The sequence below is a fragment of the Chaetodon trifascialis genome, chromosome 23 (assembly GCF_039877785.1).
Source record: "Chaetodon trifascialis isolate fChaTrf1 chromosome 23, fChaTrf1.hap1, whole genome shotgun sequence".
NCBI lineage: Eukaryota > Metazoa > Chordata > Actinopteri > Chaetodontiformes > Chaetodontidae > Chaetodon > Chaetodon trifascialis.
In genome coordinates, this window is record NC_092078.1 from 11,646,636 (window position 1) to 11,668,412 (window position 21,777).

A 21,777-nucleotide genomic window follows, 5' to 3' on the forward strand; every position below is an offset into this window, starting at 1 on the left:
CATCTTACTGGTCTGAACCTCTGACTTATTGTGTTTCTTGTCCTTCTTTTCTGCAATATGTTGATGTGTTCCTGAGCAATTAACTCGTTGAGTACAAAGTAACTGACAGAAACGATGGAGAAATCTGCACAAATAAGATCCAAGTTGTAATAAAGCAGAATTATCCTTTACTAGGATGACCTGAATCACCACAGGTCATTGGAGGTAACATAACTGGCTGGGTGCTTATGTCCATATGGGCTGGACCCTCCTGACAAAAACATTTTTTTGCCCACTGTCTGTGTCGACTGGCTGACGATCGAGTGGCTCGCATCCCCTCCGTGTTGACTTTGGTGGTTCTCCTTCAAACAAAACGGATACTGACTGTCACGCCAGAGGTTTGGGGTAGAAAAATGAGCAAGAGGCTGAGAAATTAAGCTGACAAGCAGGAGAATGTTCACACGAGGGAAATATAGAAGAGAGGGAAGCCACAGTGGTGCGCTTGTCCGCCTTGTTCAGCCTGGCAGCGCAGCTCATATGTACTGAGGAAGGTGGCTGAATATGCGCTACTGAAATGAAACGAGAAAAAATCAAGGCAAGGAAAATAATTGGATTTGGCTCAGGCTGAACGTGAGTGTATGCTCAGCAATGCGGCTGTGTTTGCACAGCTGGAGCGCGTGCCCAGGGTCATCTCAGCAGGGAGCAGGGTTTGGCACTGCCGGGCACATATACAGCACAAGCCTGCTGAAGAATCACTGGGCGCCTCCCTCTCCCTGTCAGGCAGCAGGCTCACAGAAGGGCTTACTGAAAAAATACCATTTCAGCTGTGGGAAGACATACTTATCAATGGTGGGGCAGACTGACCTAGCTCTGGCATCATCAAAATACATTGGGCACCAATTAAATCTGGGACTGAAATGAAGACTGGCTATCATTAGTTTTTCCTGTGTAATCACCACACTCCTTAACACATTTAAAAACCTTACCGATGCCTTTCTTTTGAACTATGAGTGCAGACAGAAACTGCCTTCATGATATTACTGGATTTATACTCTCCCCTAAGAGCAACTACAGTTCCCGTTCTCAAAAGAAGAAAACTTGACAGGCTAGCTGGCGAAGGCAGGTAAACTCTGCCCTACGAGATGAGGGATCCGTCTCTTACGACTTGCTGGCTGAAGCTTCAGTTTGTGTAAGAAATGTAATTCTTTCAGAGTGAGGAGCAAACCCCTGATGGCATGAAACCTTAGAGCATCCAAGTGGTTGGAAGCTGTCTCTCAGCAGCGCTAAAAACTACACAAGCGGAGGCACAGAACCGAAGTTTATTGTCAGGACGCAACGGTATGACATGAGTGAGGAGTGCATCTGCGGATACTGCGCTCTCCATCCTGCAAAAATATACAGTTCTGCAGAGATAGATCATGCTCCACTTACAGTGCTAACACATGCAAAGACGGGAGGATATCCCATAAATCATTTAGTTTAGCTTGTGTTACTTACAGGTCAAAAGTCAAAAATCTCAAGTTAAAAGTACACTATGAATGTGCATGAGGGAGATGCAGCTACCAGACCCTACAAACTGAAAATCAGCGGGTCCATTGAGTTTTGGACTGCACACAATGGCAGAAGAGATAACAGTATCTCTAAAATGAATGGAATAGTATTACATCCCAACATAGCAACTCATCTACTTATGGAAATATAATACCATGCTTCTTATCAAAGACATTCAGGCCACCTAAATACCTGAAAAGCTTTGTTACCGACAACCTCAGAGTTACAGACAGAGTACTTTAAATACTAGAGTCATTTGAGATGCTAAACCCAACAGCGGCATCCTCAACCCCATTGTGATAAAGATTCTCTGGCCATGAAAGGGTTTCCTTTTTTTTCTTTCTTACATTAAGAAAGTGGCTTTCAAAAGGCACACACCCCTCTTAGAAATTCCTGACAGAATTGACTTGCTCTGGCATCTTGAGTTTCAATCTGATAGCTCCAAAATTGCTTCTGCAACCAAAACCTTCAAAATGTGGTCCAAGCAGCCCTTCCATTGTTGCTGGCGTAGGTAACAGAGATGCATTAACATTCTGCGGGTTTCACGTCGGCTACAGATATACAGGTGACACAGGGAGATCCTGAGGGTATATCTCAAGCCGGGTGAAACCAATGAAAACTTCAAGTACAGTTTTATAGCAATATGGTACTGCTACCAAACACCCCTGTGTGCTTTGGAACAAGGGCACGACCTCTACAAAAACCTTCACTGCCACAGATCAGCACACAAGGCAGCCCTTTTGTTTGTTTCTTTGTCTTGATTATACCTTGATTATGGCTTGGACTTTTTTCCAAACGAAAAGACAATGCATAGCCTTTCAGTAATGCCAAGAAATCATGGTATCCAAATAAGTTGCATTTGGCAAAGTCAACTCTGCTATTGATACAGGTGGCCTCTCAAGCTGAACGATGGCAGTTCCAATAACAGATCTCCTTGGAAACTGAACAGGCTGCCCTTGGCCCGGGCTCTCCATTTCTGTTTCCAAGGATTAGAAAACCAACTGGACCCTTGAGATTACCCTGGTGCCTGTAAATGTGATGCCTCTAGCAGGTGGACAGGTAGTGAGCACTCTGTTAATCTTTAAGAGTTAGGTGGGCAGGAAGAAGGGAATTATGGGTCAGGGAAAGGACAGAGAAGTGAAGATATGTGCTGGGCCGGTGGGGCTTGTTGTGAGTGACCGGAGCGTTATCCAGTGATGATGTTGGGGAAATGTGTTCCATTGCTTGTCCTATTTTGGCCATGTTGTTTTATTAATTTCTAAGACTGTTACAGAACACAGCTGCCACCAAAACTACATATAAAACTATGTAAAGCTAACTTGTCATCAGCATGAATTTCTTCAATGAAAATCAGACCAAAAAACGAGGAAAATAAGACTAATATCTCGATCAACAAATGAAAACAATGTGAAAATGTGACAGATGGCCGATGAATTTAGATGCTTGTTCGGTTTGCACTTTGAGGTAGCTAATTAGCTAACGTTAGCAGGCCTTGGAAGAAAAGAAGTCACAGATTTATGGAGTAAATGCATCCATGTCCCACTGAGAGCAAGACAAACAAGAGTAGGCAACAAAATAGCCCAGACAAACCACAAAAACATTCAAGCTAGCACTTACGAAAAGGTAAGCTAACGTTAATGAACATTTTTGCTGACTACAGCTAGTTCAAAACTAATAATAATCAAATTACCTGACTAATACTAATCAAAATCACATGCCAAAATTAGCTTAGCTGCCATCTAGGTAGCTTCCATTATACCTTTGGACTCACCCTTTGCCTCTGCAGAAAAACAACCAAAACATTCAAATTTCCCAAAGCATGACTTGAGCTTTTGGTACATTTTTAAAACGATTGCGCAGGTTATTTTCCTTTTAAATTTTAACATCTCTCTCTCCTCTTGTCCATTTTGATCAACAACAAAAATGGTAATAAACCATTTATGGCGTGAAAACTCATTTAAAACTCATATTCAGTGGTCACATTCTCTTGGATCAGGAGCACAATAAATCTAAGAGTAATAAAATGTTTTTTTTTCCCTCTGATGAAAAAAACACATTAATAAGCTGAAGACTGAGTTTGGCACCACAACATGTGATATTTTCAGGTTCTGGTTTCTGAATTTTTAAACTATTATTACTCTGGGAAACCTGTTATTATTTCAGAAGTGCACTACTGAGTGTGCTGCTACATGCTTTCCACACACTTTACTGTGTGTTTAATATTGTTCATTGTTTCTGCATTTGTATTGCACTTTCATTGCTTGACCCTTGGTACCGGAGTAAATGTTACTTTAAGAGCGATGGAAAGATAATTACTGCCACAGAACAGTTGACCAAGTGTCACTGATGAAGTAAGAGAGGATGGAAGCAGAAAGGGTCGTGCACACAGCAGCACTATGACAACAGCTGGGTGTGCCGGCTATTAATGAGACACAAGTGGTGGATCTGCCCTGATGCACTTGCGTCATCCATATAGCTGGGGCATGCAAGTTCGGTGCGGGTCCAGGAGCCAAGCTGCCTTCTTATGCACAGTAAAAGCCCTTGACTTGCACAGCTGGATCTAACTGTCTGACCGATGTGACCTTTGACATATCCGACACTGATTGGCAGTCACAAGGTCCAACCCACATGGGAGTTCTGCTGTCCTGCGCATGTGTGTATGTGATTAGTTGGTTCATTTGCACTATTAAATCTGGGAATTAACGGGCCAAGCCTCAGCAACAACCTGGATTAGTACAGCGGAAAGAAAAGCAATCCGTCCTCTGCCCTGGATCATCACAATAAATGCACGGAAATGTCCTTCCAAAGTTATCTCAACAGTTTGAAACGTTGTCAGTAACTAACTCAATACACACAGGGGGTATAATCAGATCCCATGGTAAATCAGGTTGTAAAGTTTGTTGATGTGCACAAAAATGATTGCACAAAGACACACTCAATACACTGAAGGCCAAGTGTAAAATAAGCATAAATGCTCCTCACCCTCTTTGGAACAAAAAACACATTTGAGAATGTGCTTACCTCTGTGCAAACTACTACCACATTTCTATTTCTCTGTCTTTTCCTCTCACTGTGGTGGAGGAAATCATCTTGCCCTCAGTGGCTCTGATCCACAGCTTCACTCTGCACCACACTGCAGAGGAAGTGGCAACCTAGAGGATGGCGTTCCTGTAGGGTGTGCATGCACACCTATGGTCTATGCACGTTCATGCATTGGTCATCTGTCTCTCCCTTTCTCCCTTATGCTCTCTCTGATTTTGACCTATGAGGAGCAGGAAGCCTGGGAGCTGAAGTAGGTTAGAGCCAGGAAAAGGGAGAGGCTGTGGATGAACCCCCAGACCCAGGAGCAGGGCTCAGCCAGAGCTAAGTGAGTCAGCCAGTGGGCATGCAAGGCCACACTGTGGAGCTAAGCCTACAGTGCTCTGTGTGTAAGACTAACAGGAAATGAAACAGGGACTTCTGATGTAAATTTATCTTTACGCTGCTTGTTGGGTTTTCTTAAGCACAAACAAACAGAGACATAAATCAAATATGTCAAGGAGATAAAAATATGGACAATAAAATGAAAAGATAGACATGTAAGCTCACACTTGCATATTTACTTTCAGAGTGAACCAAAAGATAGCAGCATGTCAGAGCAAGAATCACCTAAGGGTGCATTACATCCACACATGGATGCACAGATAAAACTTAAAAAAAAAAAAAAAAAAAAAGATAAAAGTTCAAGACAAGCGAGACAGTTTTGGCACACATTGTTGAACATGAACCCACATCTTCAGCTGCACCTTGAGGCAGTGTGTCTGCCTTACACACCTGCACACAGCAGCAGATCAGGTTACTTAACAGCTGGCACTACATGCAAACAATGACTTTATACCTATGCTACACATGCTTTGATTACCACTTTTACTTTTTCAGTCCCTAAAATGCAACAAAGAACAGCTCTGCTCTACTGCATTGCAACACTTGGGTAGCTGTCTGTTAGTATCACAGCGGTCTGTAAACCTAAATGTTTTGTTAGCATTGCCCAATTCCACATCTGTTGTATAAATTAGCGGTCTGCAAGCTCAGTCTGGTTTTAAGGAAAATATTCCCCTGCAAAAATATTTGTTGTCATCATAGATTAAGCCACTGCAATTACAACCACATATTGTAATATTAACACTGGGCAAGTGAGCATCATTCAATATGAGGTGAGAGACTGGCATTTTGTTAGCTTTGGGCGAATGCAATAAATTCCAGGCCTGTTATGCAGAGAGGGTTTGTTGCCAGTTACATTTAGGTGGAACTATAACACGCTCAAACAAAATGTTGAGCTGATTGATCGACCAACTGTCGCGAATTTGGCTTCTGATTAACATGTTGTGCACTATGGGAAAATGAACAAGCCATTTTTTTACGGACTTATTCCAGTTTCATTATGCAGCTTGTATTATGAAGGCTTTATGTCACCTCTTCTGGATACAAGGTCATATTTGTCTTCTCTGCAGTCTGCAGTCTTTGCAGCAGTTCATGTCAAACACGGCAGGACTCAAACATTAAAGTAATCCATGTCCAATGCACTTGTAGTATGATAAATGTCAGACTAATATGCAAAATGCTGCCAGGATCACTTTCAGAATCACTCATCGTGTGTCTGACTAGACACTTAACAGTCATGGAGGAAAAATACTGTAGTAAATACAGCACAGAATGACTTCCATTTGACCATCATCACATTTGATAAACATGAAATGTGTTTTGAGGGACACAGATCAATGGGCCATAAAGTGAGTTCACCAGAGTATGACTCTCTCTTCTCCTTGAACAAAATGTGTGTGAAGTTTGCAGATCAGAAAACATCGGGACATTAGTCATCACATTCTGTGGGTAGATGTTTAACCCTGAGTAAAGACGTCTACTAATCATTTGTTTCTCTCTCACATTACATTTGTTGTGCATTTCTACTGTAAAAAATATTATTTAATAACATGTATTTGACATTTGTGGCATCTGTAAATATGAAGATATTGCTTTAAGACTAATGAACCTCCCCTGCAGTGTAAATGCTAATGTATAGGAATGGTGGGGATGGTCATAAGGCTGATGCACATGTAAGAAGATAGACATGTATCAGAAGAAAACACAAGGTAAAGAGGGGTTTCATAAATCTGACGAAAAGACTGCATATGCATGATTCCTGTTTTGCATGAACACAGATTCTGCATCTAAAAATACTCAGAGTTTAAAACACTTGGCCCCAGGTGATCCCCTCATGTAGCTGTGGCTAATATTAGCACGGCAGCTATGAACATGTAAACCAGACAACTCACCAGGTGGCACATTTCCTCTCTTTAAACAAAGGCTGCCACCTCCAAACTGATCTAACCAGCCATCTAAACAAGCTAACCCCCTAAAATGGGTAAAGGACATGAATATGGAAATGCTGAAATCCAAACGGTATCATCACCTCTTACTCTACTCATTACTGGAAAAGTCATCACATAACACATGACTAAGCAGACTAAAAGCCAAACACTGAATGCCCTGTGAGTATCAAACATTCTTTCCCTCTGATTATGATCTGTCTTTCCCTCCATCACTTCCTTACTCTTGTACCCCCCCCCCCTAAAAAAAGAACAAATATTGCGGGCTATGCATATTTGGCACAGACTTGGTTCCCTCTGATCATGTAATGATTTGCCCGTAACCATTACTCTCTCATGCGATGATGGAGCGGTTTGTACCTGTCCCGCACAGAGCTGCAGCCAGACACATTCCTGCTGCGCCCTCCTGCCAATCAACGTCAGCTAACGCACTCGTCTCGCACTGACACGCACGCATCTCTCACCAACACACCAACGGCTCCCGCTAACTCTTTTGTACTAATACTCACACACACGGCCTGTTAGTCACTCAAAAAAAACATGCCTGTTTTCCCTCTGTGTCAAAATTCAGCGAGCCCCTCCCTCATTCCGTCCTCCTCCTGCATTCACAAAACAGGTCAACATTAAACTAAACGTCTCTCAGTTCACCTCGGGCGTTATGTCACCTTGTTGTGCATTTTAAAGACATGATTTCCTGAAGTTTTAGCAACATCCACTTGCGCAGCGTGATGTTAAAATGATGTAGCATGCACCCGGAGGATATACTGTATGAGATATTGAGTGTGACAGATGGAGAGACAGATGTTTCCCTGCAGTAACGTAAAATGTCAGCAGGTTTATCGAATGAGATGTGGTTGTTTTTTGAAGTCAGGGCTAAGAATCACAGATTTCACTGATCCTCCAGTCTGGGTCTTGACTCAGAAACCACTTTAAGCTCAGATAGAGGAACTAAGAGGCGAAAACAAAGAGACAAATTAGAGCAGGAATGAAAACACAAACACCCAAAAGCAGTTTATTGCTGGTTAGTTCTGCTCAGAAGACATATCCCAACAAAGCGGTTTCAAAATAAAACATTTTTTCTAATCAAGTTTTTGAATAAAATGCGTTTCACTGGTTTCAGCGACTCAAACATGATGCTTTTCTTCTTTGCACTTGCTGTTGGCTGGACACACCATGAAGTTGTTTGAGGCTCTTCGATTTTTTGATTGGAAAATGTCCCCATTTTAATTTCATTTTTGATAATCTCTCTGTTCATCAGCGGATCATATTTTGACAGCTGTCATCGATCAGGCTTCTCTCACTCACAGAGTGTGTTGAGAGACCTTGTCAATAACTGTAACAAGAACAGTCAACATGGAGCAAGACATGCGCTAGCTGGTTTCACCTGCCCTGCATCGTACTCTCAGCGAGTCCACAGTCTGTCCGCCTGTCTGTCAGTCCATCTGTCTCTCAGCAGTGAGCTGACATGATCTGAACACACAGCTCGGGATCTTTCATACTGAGCTGAGTATCCAGTATCTGTCATATCATCTGGGTGGCTTCACAGGCCACCTGGTCACCACAATCCCAGCTATTCCAGCTATGAAGCAAATCACGCGGAGATGAGAGAAGAAACCGTACGGCCAACACAAAAGGCCTCATTTAAAAGCGCATTACGTCGCACTGATGTGAAGGAGGAGTGAGGAAAATGAAGGATGAGTGACGTGCTCAATGTCAAATGTGCACTTTTCCAGGTCATGGTTGCCAAATACATTTCTGCATACCTGTCATCAGGGAGGCAGCAGGGGAGGAGGGAGGGAGTGCTGACAGGATTCGGACTACGCAGATTCAGGTTGAGGGCAATGGAGGCTGCTTTACGGCTCACAGCGAGACACCAGTCTGGATGATGTCATCACACAGAGGTATGCTGGGACAGAATTTCACAGTGGCGCTCCAAACGCAACACCACGGCGAGACAAAAGCCATCGGCGAGGCGAAAGACAGAAAACAACTGTGACCTGCGGGTGCATTTTTCTCATAGGGGTAATTATTTTCAGAGGTCAAGCATCAATCATTGCACAACATACAAAAAAACAAGACTGCACAGGCCTTCTGAAAGCATAAAAGCTTCAATGAAGGTCATTTAAAGTTTACGGTTAAGTTCACTAGTTCAGATCTGCCCCGAGAGTCGAAATGCGCCGTCTTCATGCAGGATCTTCTCAGTTTGAGCAAATAGCCAAAAGCACATGCACAACTTAAACCCAAGAATGCATGTTTATAATAATGACCGAACATATTTCGGATTTTTTTCTTACAGATCTCCTGACACCGCTGTTTATTTTCAAGTAATTTCAAGCTCCCATTATTTCCCATGACCTCCCACCTACAACCTCACACTCTGATAAATAACACATAAACATGCTCAAGATAACACTTTATACTTTACACACACAAGCTCAGAGACCACACAGATTTCCCAAGCAGGGGCTTCCTCAAAGGGGAGACCCCAAGCCTTTTCACAGGGGCCAGTAAGTCTGTTCTGCGGCCATTCTACATCTGTGCTGTGTCACTGCTCACCCGCAAGTGTGTGTGTGTGTTTGAGAAAGAAGTGCACTTCACAGAGGGCACCGTCGTCTAGCTAATCCCTGTGAGCAGCCTGGGAATGGTCCAATGGTCACATCACACGCACAGCAGTCACAAGACGACAAACACACCCTCACACACACCTGTGGTGAAAAGTAACAAAGCAACATTTATTCAAATAATGCGCTCAAGTGCAACTGTGACGTACGTGTGCTTGAGCGTTTCCACTTTCTGCTTCTTTTCCTGTGGATACTGAAGGAATAGTTCAACATTTTAAGAAAAGAAATGTGTTTACTTTCCTGCTGTCACCTTAAGGTTGCCAGCAAAGACTCCAGGAAGTCGCCGCTCACAGCCAGGAAATAGTCCCACACATAATCCCTCATAAAACCGCAACTTACGTTCTGATGTAACGTGTTAATTCATCAGCTTCAGAGCGGCTGGAAGGCAGTTTTTTTATTTACCTTTGGACTGAGCCGAGGCAGGTTTTCAGTCTTTATGCTCAGCGAAGCTAACCGACTGCTGGCTGCAGCCATAGACAGTATTTAGTGGACGGATATGACAGTGGTGGTGATGTTACTTTGAGATTTCATGACAAATGACAAGCATGCACAGACAGCATGGATCCCTGGTGCATACAGTGTTTGAACTCCACATGGATAAGGATGAGCACAGAAGATCTGTACGATCACCACTGTTTCAAGGTGGACACCCAATTCCACATGGACCCATTCACTCGAAGATCCACAAGCTATTCCCACACCTACATGCACGATCACATGCTCATCAGTCCGCTTCTGTGGGCGAGTGCATAGTAATCCTAATAGCACATCATTTGTATTGGGCTCTCCAGTGTTTAGTCCTGGCGGCCCAGCATTGACTCAAAGCACATGTGGCCACAGGGGGAAACAGATGTGAGAACACCAGAGAGCATCATTAGCCTCGCAAACATCCAGCGCAGGCAGCCGTGGAGACCCTGTCAGACACCAGCGCTGCAGACCCTCATTCAATCATGTTTCCACTGGATTTAGCTGTCCATACTCATGCAAAACCTTTATCGCATGCATATGCAGCCTCCTTTTCCCGATTCCAGAAGGAGTGAGGTCAGTGAGAGAGATAGCAACTGGTCTTGTATTTGTTTTTCATGCCTGTCAACCAGTCAGTCGATCTGGAATTACTGTATCTGTGCTTTCTCCAGGAAGCTACAGTTGAATATTTATGTTTTACCTTCCAACTTTACAGTGGTTTCTTTGCTCTGCATTACTCCTGCTTGGCCTTTTGCAATCCACACATGCTTCACGCCGCCCTTCCACTCTCACTCCATCAATACGACTCTTTTATTCCCATTTCTACAGACATTTCTGCGTCTGTGTGTGTCCCCTTCTCCTCTTACTCTCACCTGAATCCACTTCAACGTCACTCCATTAATATCCCACTATTGCTTTGCATCCTCTAACATGGCACTCACCTTCTATCTTTGCCTCTCCACGTCTATGACGGTTTTATTATACATTACTGTGAAGATTACTGACAAGGATGTTATTGAGTGTCATCTGGTGAAAGTCTTGGCTTTCAGCTGCATGTCACATTATTTTTAATATTAACACATCAAGTCTTTGAATACTTATGACCTCATTTTACTTGCACTCTTTCCTTTACTCCTCTAACTTGACTCCTAGAGGGCTAAAGCATATTCATTGTATTGCACATTTCTCAAATGCTTTCTCTTGTCCTGTTTCTCTCTACCATTCTTGACCCTTTTCCCTCTTCCTTCTTGCTTTCCTCTTTCCTTCCCTGTAGTGTCCAATCTGGCTTCTTCCTCCCTCTTGATGATCCTCCCCAGTACTGTTTCAATACACACAAAAACACACACACCTCCTACCTGACCTCCCCTCTAATTAGGCGTCACAAGAGGGGCCCCGAGTGCTCCCTCTTCCCTCTCGTTAGCACCACTCCCCGGCACTCCCGCTGCAATCCCACCCTGGGACGGATCTGAGGTCAAGGCCGGGGCAGAACAGAACAGACAGAGCTGCAGCAGACGCATGTGCTCCAGCCGAGGAAGAGGAGCTCGACTGCTAGGTTGTGGGGCTTTTCAGATTGGCTGTGGGTGAAAAAATGTGCAGGCCAGATGATACACAGAGGGCCCCGTCTGCTGCAAATGAAGTCTGAGCCGGTGTCCAGGAACACACAACAGGATAAAACAACAACGCTCAATCAGGCTGACGGAGGGGACGCGGGCAGATGGAGCCCAAGATGTTTCATCAGAGGAACAGGATGCCAGAGGCTCGGCTTTCAAGCCCGGCAATGACAAATAAACCTCAGAAGAAGGAACAAATACATTCACAAGGGGCTCCAGAGGAAACAGAGAGGGGACAGAGAGCGGCCACCTGCAAAATCACAATAGAGCTGACAATCTGTGATGGGCGTGGGAGCTCCAGAGGCCACCGCTGCTGAACTGGACACAAAAAGTCCTTCTGCTGTAATGTTGCCATCTGCTGGCAGATCTTTATCAGTGCGTGACAGCAGCCTGATACAAAATCAGAGTGTGTGCGTGCGTGCGGCACAATGAGACATATGCAATTTCTTCAGAGCCACATGAAACCACAAAAAACTCATTATGCTTTTTGATATTGCGATCTGCACAACATGCCCTCTTGCATACACTCTGGCATCACGCTGCAACGTGACTCCAGCGAGTTATGCCATTTACTGGCACAGGCCGCATTGGGCAGTCAGTCACAGCATGTTATTAGAACTTGGCATCAAGTGATTGAAAGGAAAACAACACTATCAAGTTCCAGAAGATTTTGAAGGGGAAACACAACTTTTCAATTTTCACATGGTCTGGTTTGCTAATCAACTGCTGATGTTGCTGAAGCAGCTTGACATTTTGGGAGATAGCCTATTTTGCTTTCATGCTGAGAATTCGATGAGAGGATCGATACCACTCTTGTGTCTGTACGCTCAGTGTGAAGCTAGAGCCAGAAGATAGTTAGCTTAGCATAGAGTGTAGAAGCAGAGGGAAACAGCTAGCCTGCCTTCCAGCACCTCTAAACTTTGACTAATTAACTTGTGAAATCATGTTTGTTTAATCCTTACCCATTTCCTCCTGTAGCGTTTATGCTAAGCTAACCATGCCCTAGCTTCATATTTTGCATGCAGACATGAGAGTGGTATCAATTTTCTCATCTAACCCGTTTCCAGAAAGTGAATAAGTGTATTTCCCAATCTGTCAAAATATTAATCTCATTAACAATGAGGTTCCAAAACTAAAGATAAAAGCACTCAGTCGGGATTCGTTTATCTGCTGCTTCACTCGGAGTGTCTGTCATCACTGGGATTGTAAAAAAAAGAAAAAAAAAAGTGGAAACAGTTTTTAAAACAGTTTTTAAAATACAATACCAGAGACAAGCTCATCATCCGGATCATCTAGCCAGGTCTGATTTTATATATTCTTCTCAGGCCATGCCACATTTGTGAAATCTCTTGACTGGGGATTTTGTATTTCTACAATGGCTTCTTTGAACTGAAGGATTCAGAGTCAAATACAAATTGGACATGAGTGCGAGACCTAAGCCCAGCTATTGCTTTACTGCAAATACTGTTGAAACTGAACTTTGGGACTCCGCATCCAATAGAAGCTGCCATGTCTTGTTCTGTTCTGCAGGACTTTTCCTTCATTGGCCCACTGAGAATGGTGTGAAGCTACTTCCTTTTGGCCCGGCTCTACAGGGATGAATGCCTGCTCTCTTGATTTCCAGTACTGGAAGAGCAGCATCCCGGTACACCTGAGTAGGACACGCAGGAAATAGTGCTACTGTGCCAGGAACACTAAGAGCACTGCATGAAAAGCAAAAACATTTTGTGGGTACCTTGGCAATTTATGCAAACATGAGCACCGGTGAATTCTGGCCTCGGATTGAGAGTAATGTTGCACACACACACACACACACACACACACACACACACACACACACACACACACACACACACACACACACACACACACACACACACACACACACACACACACACACACACACACACTTCAGCACTTCCACACTCAGCAAGCCTCAGTCTCACTCCACAGATTAAGCCCAGATGGGAACAATGAGATGAGTATGAAGGCTTTTGCAGCATAACTGAAAACACTTGGTTTTGTTAACGCACTCCAAAAACTTGCTCCATCCATCCATCACTGGCCAGATGTTCTCTGAAGCCCTTTCCTTTACTCCTCAAGTGGGACCGATCCCTCTCAAAATTAAATCACTTCCCATTCCACTTGCGTCCACAACAAAGGCACTCATGAAAGCTAACTGGATAGTTTGTAGTCTTTATGATGAAGCAATCAAGCCGAGGAGCATGTTTCGGAGAACAAGAGATGTTGTTGTTGACGGATGATCACTTGGGACCGTTTCCACGCCTTGACCCCACTTAATCCTGCCATTAGACCCCAAAGCTTCCCCATCCTGAGGACTTCAATACACTCTGCTCGCCGCATTAAGACTCTGAGAGGGACCATTTCCTTGAATAAACATCAAAATCTGCTGCTTTTGAGGCCAATTTCCTTTTGAATTCCAGCTGAGTAATTAGAAGAAAGGCATGTAGTGAAGCGAGTGTGGCAGCCATACACTGTGATGAAGTCTGGCAGCTGATCCCATCATATGTCAAAAACCATTAACCCTGTCGCTTACAAGTAGCTCCCAAAAGGAGAGTCATTTCATCCACTTCAATAGATATCTGTAGCCATGTTTCCAACTAATTGTCAAGCGAATCTGAAGCAAACTTTTGAGTGAGTTTCCATCAACTGGTTTGAGGCAAACAAACTAGCGTACACAAAGCACAGTTTCATCAGAAGCTGGCAGCACAGGCTACATTATGCATGGCTGTAAGAGACAGAGGAGAAGCAGAGGTGGTGAACCGGACACAACACCAGCTGTTTGCCAATAAACCTCAAAGAAGAAGAAGAACAATCGAAAGCAGTTGCATTGGCCATCTACAAGAGAAAAATGGAGGTCTTCAAGAAATTGGAGCAGAAACAGCTGATCACTAATGTGAGTTAATGCTGGCAACGTCAGAACTTATTTGAAAGAGATGTTTCTCCTTTTGAGCGCATTAACGAATTTTGCTGTACCCATCAGCCTTTTCTAATGCAGTACGCTTCATTTGAAGCAATGGTATCAAGAGTTTTCACCTATGATATTCACCTGAATCTGTGTTGGACAAAACTCAAAACGGAGCACAGACCCAGTTTGTTCTAGTGACATTTTCTCTCTCTCCTTCAACGTCGCTGTAACTAAAGGTACTGACTTCATTGAGTGGATTGGCCAAATGTCGCCAATCTACATTAGATACAGTTTCTTATTCCTCTGGTAAGCTAATGAGTGTAAAGCTGCTGCTGACATTTCTATACTTCCTATTTGTGCTCCTCAAGAGATGGATTTTAACGTGACGCAGTTGAAAATCATTATTGTGAAACTGGTTTACTTTAACTGATTAAGCTAGCAAGTTTTTTTTTTAAAAGAAACTGTAAATGGAGACACTTCTTGTTGGGAGATTGTTTTGAAATTCTGCATGAACAGAATCCATTTAATTACATGTTTCATGCGGAAAGAAAAGCTGATGTACATCTTGTTGACAACAAACACAGATTTTACATTTTGGAAAAAGACATTATGTTCGCCTGAGTTTGGGTTTTGGAATCTGGAACAGGTGAGAAAAAGACTGTTTGGTGCAGCTGACAAATTAAAAAAATAAGATTTAACACATAAGAAACATTAAACTTTTACAAAAAGACAAAAGCGAAGAGAGACGCAGAGAGACAAATGCCAAAAGGAACTGAAATTAAAGCATACAAAAGGGATTTGCTTCACGCTCTCGCCTCGGCTGGTGCCAAATCATTATTTCGGAGCACTAACCTTGGTGCTCAGAGAGATGCATGAGTGTCTTTTCAGGGCACAGCCTCCTGTTCACACAACCACCTTCAAATCCCCATCCAGCAAAAAGGAATAAACTGTTTCTGGAAGGTTCCACTTTGCCGCACAAATCAAGGGAATAGAGTGAGAGCAACAAGACCCTCCAAGAATCACTCAAGGTATGTCATTATGTCACCCACAAAGGAAGGTCTATTCAATTTAGGGTTGGAGCCACAGGCCATTTGGCCCACACACACAAATCACACAACTTCCACCAGCCATACACACAAATATAGTCTCATTCTTCACTGAAACAGAAACACAGAGAGTCTGACCTAAGAGTGAGGATGAAAAGAAAAGGCCACCGTGCAGCAGGGACCCCAGGAGGCAGCACTTGTTGATCCCTGGTCTCTGAAGCAAAGCACTGGGTCACTCTGGTGTGTGTGTGTGTGTGTGTGTGTGTGTGTGTGTGTGTGTGTGTGTGTGTGTGTGTGTGTGTGTGTGTGTGTGTGAACCGATAAATGTCCAGTGCTGACTCATGCTGCTCAGTCACTCCTTGCACAGATGGGAAGCTTGTCATGAGCACTTGTGCAAAAAGACTTACTGAGTCATTATTCAGTCTCGTTCTGTGACAGAGCCACAAAACAATCAGGCCTCCGCCACTTGTTGGAACACAGAAATCAATGTGAGGGCGTATCGCTTCAAACGTTCTCGACGCTGAACTGAACAGCTGACAGAGTCGATTACAATCATTTATAATGCACTTTCAACACAGACAGTTGTGTTAATGTGGGAGAATTTGACACACACCCTTCTGCAGCACCAACAGCACACAGTTATTTACGCTTTCAGACAATCACGAAAACGCACTCTTATGTAAGTAGCTCCGCACAGACGCTCATATGCATAGTAAGTCCATTAATGTGCCATTTCACGATTTTCTTCCCAGTATTTAAACTGTAGCATAATGAGGCCAGCACTGGACAGTGGCCTGGAAAGAGCTGGAAAGCCTTGAGCACTCCTCTGTCACAGCTATTCACTGATTACGGCGTGGACTTGCTCAGCAGGGCTATATGGCAGCCAGGGTGTCCAAAGCCCAAATCACCTTGAAGCGCTATTAGCACCTGTTGTGGTCATTTAAACATGCTGACAGTGGCATCCCACCCCTCTGTTTGGGAGCGAAAAATCTGTCTGCAGGCCAAACAACTGCTTTGTGCTCCACTTAAAGCTCAGCTCTTGCTGTGCAGCTTTTGCACAACCTGGCCTGCATGAATGATGCATGTGCATGACAGGCTTTTAGGAGATACCGAGGAAAAGTATCCCACAAGTGATTAGTGTAAGCCGAGCGTACTGATTTTAGAAGTCTGTTCAACGCACAACTGATAAGCTCTGACCTCTCAGAGGGTGACCTATGTACTCTCTATTAAATCTGCAAGGTAAAGGCTGTAGTGTATTAATTACACAACAGACTTCAATTATACAGTAAATTTTATCACCTATGAGTTGATGAGTATGTTTAAATTGTCTCTCAGTTTCCTGTTTATTACTGCTAGTTGTTGATATCTTTTCACAAGATATTTTATAATTGCAGACAGCACCACACTGATCCTCATCTCATGCATTGTGCAGCAGCCTTGGACCTGCTTCAACATCACTGGAGGAAGAGGACCAATGAGCACCAATGAGCACTTGGAATCTAATCCTAATATATATTTATTCAGTTTTTAATGTCCATTTCAGTGAGTTTTCTGTGAAGACAGGTAATTTAGGTAACATAATTAAGTGCAAATCATTGCTAATTATAGGTTGGGAATAAATCTGTAGCATTAGAGAAATTCTGTCATAAATTCATTAATAAATTATATCGGCCTATAGTATGTATGTGATTAAAAAAAGTCACTTAAACCCAAAGCACCTGGGTTCCAACAGTGATATTCCCTTCAGGGCAGTCAGATTGAAAGCAGTAGGTGTCTCTTTTCTCTCTGACCCAGTTGAACATAAGTAGAATTTTGTTCATTTTGGTCAAATAACAGCTGTTTCGTGGTGCGTCAACTTCACCGACGCATCTCTCTCAAACCACAGTGGCGCGCCTTCCTCTCAAATGTGAAATGACTGGATCAAACGTTGATTTGAAGAAAGCACACCGCAGCTTACCTCCACGCACACAGCGACAAGGACCAGTCCGGTCGTCCACAAGCAGCCCCCTGTCATCTCTGACGCGGATTCAGTTCAACGGGATTTCAAAGTGTATGGAGACAACTGGGATTGCCCACTCCCCGTCCGTCTGTCCCGGTCTGTGCAGCCACTCAGGGACAAGAGAGGTCCGCTGTCCTCTCCGCGCTGCGCTCCGGCTCCACTTCACACAGACAGAAAGAGCGAAAAGTCAGCCAAGGACCGCCGCAGACGACATGACACTTCTCGGTCGCTTCCAGATATTTTGTTCCCCCGGCAAACACGTTGCTGCTAAATTTATGTTTGCATACCAGGCGTGCGTCAGGAAAAGGGGCTCACCCACCTTACATTCTTAAAGAAACACACGCCCGGGCCGTGACGCGCTGACAGGCGGCCCGGTGCAAAGGCATGCCGGCTTAAAGTGATGCCTGGTGGTTTGCGGTTTGTGTGCATGATGATGGAGGCTTTAAGGACAGATGCTTTCATCCCAATCAAAGGTTGCACTAAATGGTTTCAGTATTAACACCTTTAGCCAGAAATTAGGCTGTAGCACAGGTAAGTATAACTCAGTGGCCTAACTCATGTTTATAGTCATGAATTGTTATCGCACTTCTGAGCTCAGCTGTTTGCATTCAATGTTCTTAAGATAAACACATGGTCCTCTCAGGTCAGAGACAACCTTTTGAACACATGAAGACCTTTAGAGCCATGATTATTTTATTTTAATATAAAATAGAGATTACATTAGATACAAGGTCTTCATATTGGAACTTTTGTCCACGCATGCTTTGTCCACACACACAAAAATACAATATAGCACTGAATATAAGATTATTTTTACCCAATGTCGATGTGTGGATCACCCAACAGAAGGATTTTTAGATCCAGTAACCAAACAGTAATGCAAAAATAACACCAACACTGGGTCAACCTCTCCATTGGTACTGGGTAAAGTTGCAGACTTGCCCTAGATAGAGATCTCTAGAAATCTTATGAATTTTGATCCTAAGTTGTCAAATTCAGCAAAGCTATATGGCTCATATTCTTGCTCAACTGAACAGAAAATTTTAATCTGAAAGAAACACTTTGACATTTTGGGAAACATGTTTTTTGCCTTCTTGGTAAGAGTTAGATGAGAAGATTGACATCACTCATATGGTTGTATGGTAAATAAGTGGCTCGAGACAGCTGCTAATTAGCTTAGCTTCACACAAACAGTGGAAAGAATGGGAAACAACCACAACAACCTTATTTAATGTGTACAAAAACTGTAAAAACTTACAAGTTGTTGTTTTACAGTATTAAGCTGCAGATATCTGATGAGAAGACTGATATGTCTCGTGTGTACAGTAAGCTGCAGCCAGCAGCTGGTTAGCTTAGCTTAGCACAAAGACTGGCCGGGCTGGAGATGTCTAGCCTGGCTCTGTCCTAAGCTAACAAAATAACCCACCAGCATCTTTAAAACTCACAAACGGTTACCTTTGTCACCTTCAGACCCAGCAAAGCTAGCTGTTTTCACTTGCTCCAGTTTTTATGCTAAGCTAACAGCTACGTATTTATCCTCCAGACATGAGAGTGGCAACAATGCTTTTGTCTAACTGTCAGCTAGAAAGTAAATCTTTTGAACAGTTCCTTTGATTTCAGCAGCCTGACTTAGTTGCCAATGAAAATGAATCGGTCCCTTTGTTATAAACTCCAGCAATGTGTCAATGTGTATTTAAATCTATCATATGAAGCTGGCTGTGGCTTCTCTCACTCATTTAATCAGCCAAAAAGATGAGCTACATTTGATTTTGCTTTATTAATCACTCACAGAACTGAATCCTGGGGGTAAAACAATATAAGAAAGTCCAGCTCTCGTCGTAAAGCCCCTGTCCCGACATCATGTGGACCACGGGTACTTCAGTTGGAACAGACCATGAGCTGTCAGCTGTGCACCACTTGAGGATTTTGCCTACTTTTTCACAGGTTTAGATTTAGTCACAAGTATGAAATGCATTAGTCTTTCAAGTTAGACGCCCAGCGCTGCCAACCATGTGCCATTTAAGGTCAAGAGGAGTTTTATCTGAATCAAGCTCTGACTGCTTATGAACTGAGATCAACTGCATGGAATGAAATGTTCATTCTCTTCGCCTGTGCTGGCATTATATCGAAATCTGCTGTTGTTTCTGATTTACCTTGATGAGACCCATGTCATTCCTTCCTGACTCCAATAACAATAACAGTCGTCTCTGGTTTTGTGGGATTCATATTTTTCATGCACTTTAATGAAGGTCTGCATTGTATCTTTGGACCTGAATGCATCCCGCGCCTCCTAAATGTGGGCCCCAAAAAAGCTCAAATGCCTGACCTGATGTGTTTCACCTTTGTGGATACAGTAACTGAACTGCACCAACAAACTGTAACAGAAAACCTGTTTTGTGGTGATTTAGAAACAAACTATATTTATCATTGATTTACTGTGGACCGCAACATTTTCCACTTCAGCTAAGAAAGGAATTTTGCATTACAGTAGAATTGATGGCTCGGGTCAACAACGCCTCTTCCTTTTGATCCTATACCTTCATTACCTTCAAGTAAGAGACAATAACTTCTTTGAAGCTTAGTCCACAGTGGTAGGGCATTAGGACTTGCTTGTCACTTTGAGGCTGTCCAGGGCCACCTTAATAACAATGTTCCTAGAAAACGTCATCTGTCCTCTACTAAGCTCAAAGGACTAAAGGAGATGCCCTTTGAGAGTACACAATAGTATAGGTATGTATGGTATGAGCTACCTGAATTGCTGGCTGACACGCAGGTTTGAATTCAGCTTAATCTCTATTAACACACTGAGCACAGGAATGTAAATGTTTATTTCCCCAAGAGAGGAGAAAAAATCTTTACCTGAAGGCCGAGGCGGGGGTTGAAATCATTTCCTTTCCACCACGGGGTTAAATGATCGGCCTTAATAGCTTCTTGAAATTCAAAGCCAACCCGCTCATGCCACTCGTCATGAAAAGTCCAGTGTCTTTGAAAGAGCAAAGGCTCTGGGAGCCTCTTGTTGAACTTTGACCACCCCCGGTGCCCTGAGAGCTCCGCGGACACCCCACAAAGCCAGAGCAAGCAGTAGATAATACTCGGAGACATGAATAGTTTACATTCACTGTGACTGGCAGTGCATGGCTAAGCCACGTCCTCATGTTACAAATACTGTTTCTCTCATTGATAGACATGTTCAGCGGGATCGCTCGCTCAAAGCTCCCATCAGCAGAGTTGCAAAATCACTGCCCGGAGCGCAAATGTATTTTTAGGGACTCCACAGGCTTAAATAGCATCTGTCAGTTGTTTGCTCAACACATCTTACAGGGATTTTTCTGTGTGGGGACAAATAAGAGGTTGAGGCAGAAGCTAATGACAGTCTTTTAGCAGAGATCTTTTGTTTGAATGCAGTGATGGGCTAGATCCTGGACGTTCAGTGAGGCCGTTTCATGCTTCCAGGCCTTTTTAGAGGCAGCTACCACAGTTTTACTCTGCATGTTTGTGTGCATGAACACACAGGCATATAAGTATGGCTTTACAAGTGCGAAAGAGGGCCACAGTATGTACAGTACATGTGTTGGTTTCCTGGCTAAACATACTTGGAGCAGGTCAGCGCCCCCCATATGAGTAACCTAGTTGTCTCCGTTTGGCTGACACCAAACATAGCTGTTTGATCAGTGATATTTGGCCTGGGAGTCAAAGCGCTGCTTGTCACATGTGTTCAAAGAGAGGTCAGGAATTTGCCAGATACCGGTTAGAGAAAATGCACTTCATGGGACACCAGCTAGCTTGTTTTTGCATTAAAGAGGCAGCCAACAGATTTTGAGATGCATTTTTTTCTCCCAAAGCAAAGGAAACTTCATGATTAAAGAAATAGATTGGGGAAAAACACTTACTCCCTTTCTTAGCAAGAATTACATGAGAAAATCGATACCACTCTCATTGGTTAATTATGAATCCGAAATGAATATCAAAGGGTACAACTGGCATTCATTCCCATGACACGCTTATTTTCGCTCCTTTTCCAGCAAGACGATGCTGGCTGCAGTTCTGAATGTTGGTGCGTAAATGTTGCTTCATATCAGACAGAATTGCCAACTTGTTACATTTTGTTTCCATCTCATCATCATCATCTCATAAAAGATAGAGAAAAGCAATCGTAAATATTGTCTCAGGCCTCCATGCTGCTTTTTCCAGTGCATTCACGACATCAAATG

General features: G+C 43.4%; 1 protein-coding gene across 1 annotated transcript in view; it reads right to left on the reverse strand.

Moving 5' to 3' along the window:
* LOC139351657 (ADAMTS-like protein 1) overlaps window positions 1-17,796 on the reverse strand; it is a 76,426-nt gene extending 58,630 nt beyond the window's left edge. Inside the window, exon 1 of the mRNA XM_070993643.1 lies at window positions 17,525-17,796. Within this exon, the coding sequence (XP_070849744.1) occupies window positions 17,525-17,581 (57 nt within the window). The 5' untranslated portion in view covers window positions 17,582-17,796. The remainder of the gene's footprint in view (window positions 1-17,524) is intronic.
* Between the last annotated feature and the right edge of the window lie 3,981 nt (window positions 17,797-21,777).